Here is a 3574-nt window from a genome sequence, read left to right as displayed (position 1 = left end):
GAGTGGGAGGGAACAAGCTGTTTCCACTTCCTTCTCCTTCCGACCCAGCAGGGTGTGGGTGCAGCACAGAGCATCTCCTCCAGGCTCAACAAAATGACAGCTTGCTCAGGAGATGGTTCACACTTTGCTGGGCAAAGTGCTGCCCTGGGAGTAGAACTTCATCTGGGGAGGGGGAGTAGCTCTGCCTGCATGGTATCCAAGTGAAAATGAAGCAATTCCTTCCCTGTAAAAGACAGCAGCAGGATGCCCTGACTCTGCAGACAGCGTTGTTGTTTACAAGGAGAGACAACAGGATCAAGCACAGTTGTCAGAAGGATTTATGTGTTTATTAAACTACCTTATCACTGTCACAGGGAAAAGATAAATAAATCAGAAAAAACAAGGCTGTGGCCTTGTCCAGTCACTCCGTTTCTTCCTAGGAGCAAGGCAGTGCAGGGAACACACACAACAGGCATGAGAAACACTTGTGTAATCACCAGCGCCCGTGCTCCGCGAGACTGGGACGCATGCCCCTGTTCCCTACGTGTGTTCACGGAATCATGGAATGGTTTGGGTTGGAAGGGACCTTAAAGATAATTTAGTTCCAGCCCCCCTGCATGGGCAGGGACACCTCCCACTAGACCAGGTTGCTCAGAGCCCCATCCAACCTGGCTTTGAAAACTTCCAGGGATGGGGCAGCCACTGCTTCCTTGGCAACCTGTGCCAGTGTCTCATCATCCTCACAGGAAATAATTTCTTCCTAATGTCTAACCTAAATCTACCCTCTTCCATCTTAAAACTCTTTACCTCTCAAGCCTATCACTACATACCCTTATAAAAAGTCCCTCCCTCAGCCCTGGCTTCCACCTGTGCAGACAAAACCCACAGTGCCTCCTGGTGCTGTGGCTTACAGACAGGACATTGTCACCCAGCAAGAAGTCCCAACAAGGAAGTGAAAGAGGACAGCCTGGCTGGAAGAAGAACTGTGTACAAGAGCAGAACAGAGTGGGGCTTGATAGTCCACATTCCTGCCCTGCACCTGAGCAGTCCCTGCATGCAGTAAAACACTGTACGTGCTCTGGGCTCCCCGAGGCCAGACAAGCATTTGCTTTCATAAACACCTGCTTCAGAGGCTTAGAGGATACATTTCTGCAGGATTAGAGGTGGTGATGCTGAGCATGAGCATCAGAGCCAGGGGAGAGCCAAGCAGGGAAATCCATCTACTAATGAGTGACCCAAGAATCAGGAACCTGTAGGCACTGGGCTTCCCCTCCCCAGAAATGCCACTGCCTTGCAGTCACACCCGTCCCCAGGGAGGGACCTTCTTTGCAATGCCAGCAAGAGAAAGTTTGTGCTTTTCCAGCTCCTACCTCATACTCAATAGCAAGGTCTGTGTGATCATCAATGTCCACTTTGGCCATCAGCACCTTCCCCTCCTGCTTGGCCACCATCTTCTCTAACCTGGGGCCTAGGATCTTGCAGGGGCCACACCACCTGATGGAGAAAGAGAAGAGGGGGAGTTTGAGGCAGCAAGCACAGCAGTGGCTGGAGAAAGCTTGCTGGTATGCTAGTGCCTTTACCACCATCACTGTTCCACTTGAGAGCCAACCTGGAAACACATTCCCAAATCACAGCTTAGAAAAACATTTCTCTCACCAAAGGCACTGCCAAAGGGTTCTTTCTCTGCATATGTTTTGGTGGAGGGGCATTGAGTGGAAGGAGAGGTCACCATTCAGAATTTGTGGTACTTTTGATGTCATTTTCATCACACCACAGTCCACTTTGGCAGCCTTGGTGGTCATCCTGCCTCTTCTTCCTGGCTGTTCACGCAAAAAGGCATCACATCCATTCAAAGAGAGGGCACAGGCAGAGTTGTGGTCCCACTGACCACAGAGCACTCACTAGAGTGAGTGTCACTGCTGGGCATGGGGTCACAGCCCATGCTCGTTATCAGTTTATGCCAACTGTCAGGCCCTCAGACTTCCCCTCCACACCCACTGCAGGGTTTACAGAAATTCCCCTTTAGCTGCAAAAAGGCATCACATCCATTCAAAGAGAGACCACCCATTTCAAACCCAGGGGCAGGAAGAGCAGAGCCTGTGAGACACTGTACAGAGACAACATCTCCTGTATCCTCTAGCTGCACCAGTTAGGATGCTGTCAACTTACTCGTTTTGAGGGAAACAGGAGTTAAAGCTCTACATGCCCCTTCCTTTTACAATCGAAGTTCTAGTAAACTTTGCTTCTCCTCAGCCTCCCTCTGATTCAGGTTTCAGGTATTTGTTCCCTCCTTGGCTGATCGCTTTTAACGTTTGTGTGAGTTTGTCAGTTTGGTGTAAAGCAGTTTTTGGGCTGTTTCATACCCTGTTTGCCTCAAATCAGGTACAACAGGCTCACCTGACAGGACTGCAGGACGATAAAAATACTTGAGAAAGCAAAGATCCTCGGTATCATTAACCCAGCAGGTAAGAGCTAAGAATATTTTTATTGGCAGAAGGATGGCAAAGTTTTTACTGACAACAAGCGTTGCTGTTGGTCTCATGGGGCTGTTGTTAATGTACAAAGCTGTCAGGAGCCCTGGCTCCAGAGCACTCAGCCTGGAAGAGCTGGAAAGACACCACACGGTGGTGCAGGAGCCCACCAAGCACAGGGCCTTTCGTGGCTGTTAACATCGTGTAGTGTTTTTAAGAGGACATTTAACCCAGGAAGCTAAAAAAAGGAGATGTTGAAGCTTTTCCCTGAGGTGTCTTTTGCAGGATGATGCAACACCAGGGCCAGTGTGACACCTGAGTTGCCTGGGAGGTGCAGCTACACCACCCCAGGGAACACCTTCCTGGCACTTGTGTTCTACACTCCTGCAGGCAGTAGCTACACCCACAGTGGTACAACCTGATGGGTGAAACCTCTATGGATTGCACTGTAGGGGCAGAAGCACCCTTTAAGTCCAGACACTCAGCAGCAAGGGCCATGAGGGGAACCTACTGTGCGTGGAAGTCCACCACAACGGGCTTGGGGTTGTTGACCACCCGGTCCTGGAAGTCGCTGCCATCCTGCACATTGAAGGTGCTCCTGCAACTTGCTGAGGTGCTGAAGGTCCTGCCAGGAGGTGCTGGGGGAGCACGGGGTGCCAGAGAGCCCTGTGGGGGCAGTGTCTTGGAGGTGAGGGACAGCAGCCGCCGGACCACCAGCCTCTGGGCCATCTGTGGGGAGAGGAGGAGGAGGTAAGCCAGGTGGGTGCACCCCACAACTGGTCCCACTGCAGCAATGCCCTGCTTAGAGTCCCCTCAGCCCCCAAGCCAGGAGGTGCCCTAGACAGAAGCACACACAGCATCGCACAGCAGCCCTTCCTACACCCAGCCCTTGCCACCCCACCGCAGCTCCAGCCCCACAGCCACGGAGCCCCCAGCTCCAGACCTCAACCTCCTCCCCATTTTCCACGGGGCTCAGGCCACCTCAACCCAGGCTCGGGGGTCCCCGCTTCCCCCAGCCGCGCAGAGCACAGCCCTCCCTTCCCACCAGCAGGGCAGAGCCCCAGCCACGGGACCCCTGGATGGAGCACAACTGCTTCAGCCAGAAAGCCCCCAGCAGCTCCATC

At 52.8% G+C, this 3574-nt stretch overlaps 1 protein-coding gene across 1 annotated transcript in view; it reads right to left on the bottom strand.

Moving 5' to 3' along the window:
• The window catches only part of TXN2 (thioredoxin 2), a 9196-nt gene extending 6017 nt beyond the window's left edge, over positions 1–3179 (bottom strand). Inside the window, exons 1-2 of the mRNA XM_010005763.1 lie at positions 2962–3179; positions 1350–1473 (exon numbers count right to left, since the gene is read on the bottom strand). Of these exons, the coding sequence (XP_010004065.1) occupies positions 1350–1473; positions 2962–3179 (342 nt within the window). The remainder of the gene's footprint in view (positions 1–1349; positions 1474–2961) is intronic.
• Between the last annotated feature and the right edge of the window lie 395 nt (positions 3180–3574).

Source organism: Chaetura pelagica, unplaced genomic scaffold (assembly GCF_000747805.2).
Source record: "Chaetura pelagica isolate M959 unplaced genomic scaffold, ChaPel_1.0 scaffold79, whole genome shotgun sequence".
Classification (NCBI taxonomy): Eukaryota; Metazoa; Chordata; class Aves; order Apodiformes; family Apodidae; genus Chaetura; species Chaetura pelagica.
This window is presented reverse-complemented; position numbering and strand designations above follow the sequence as displayed.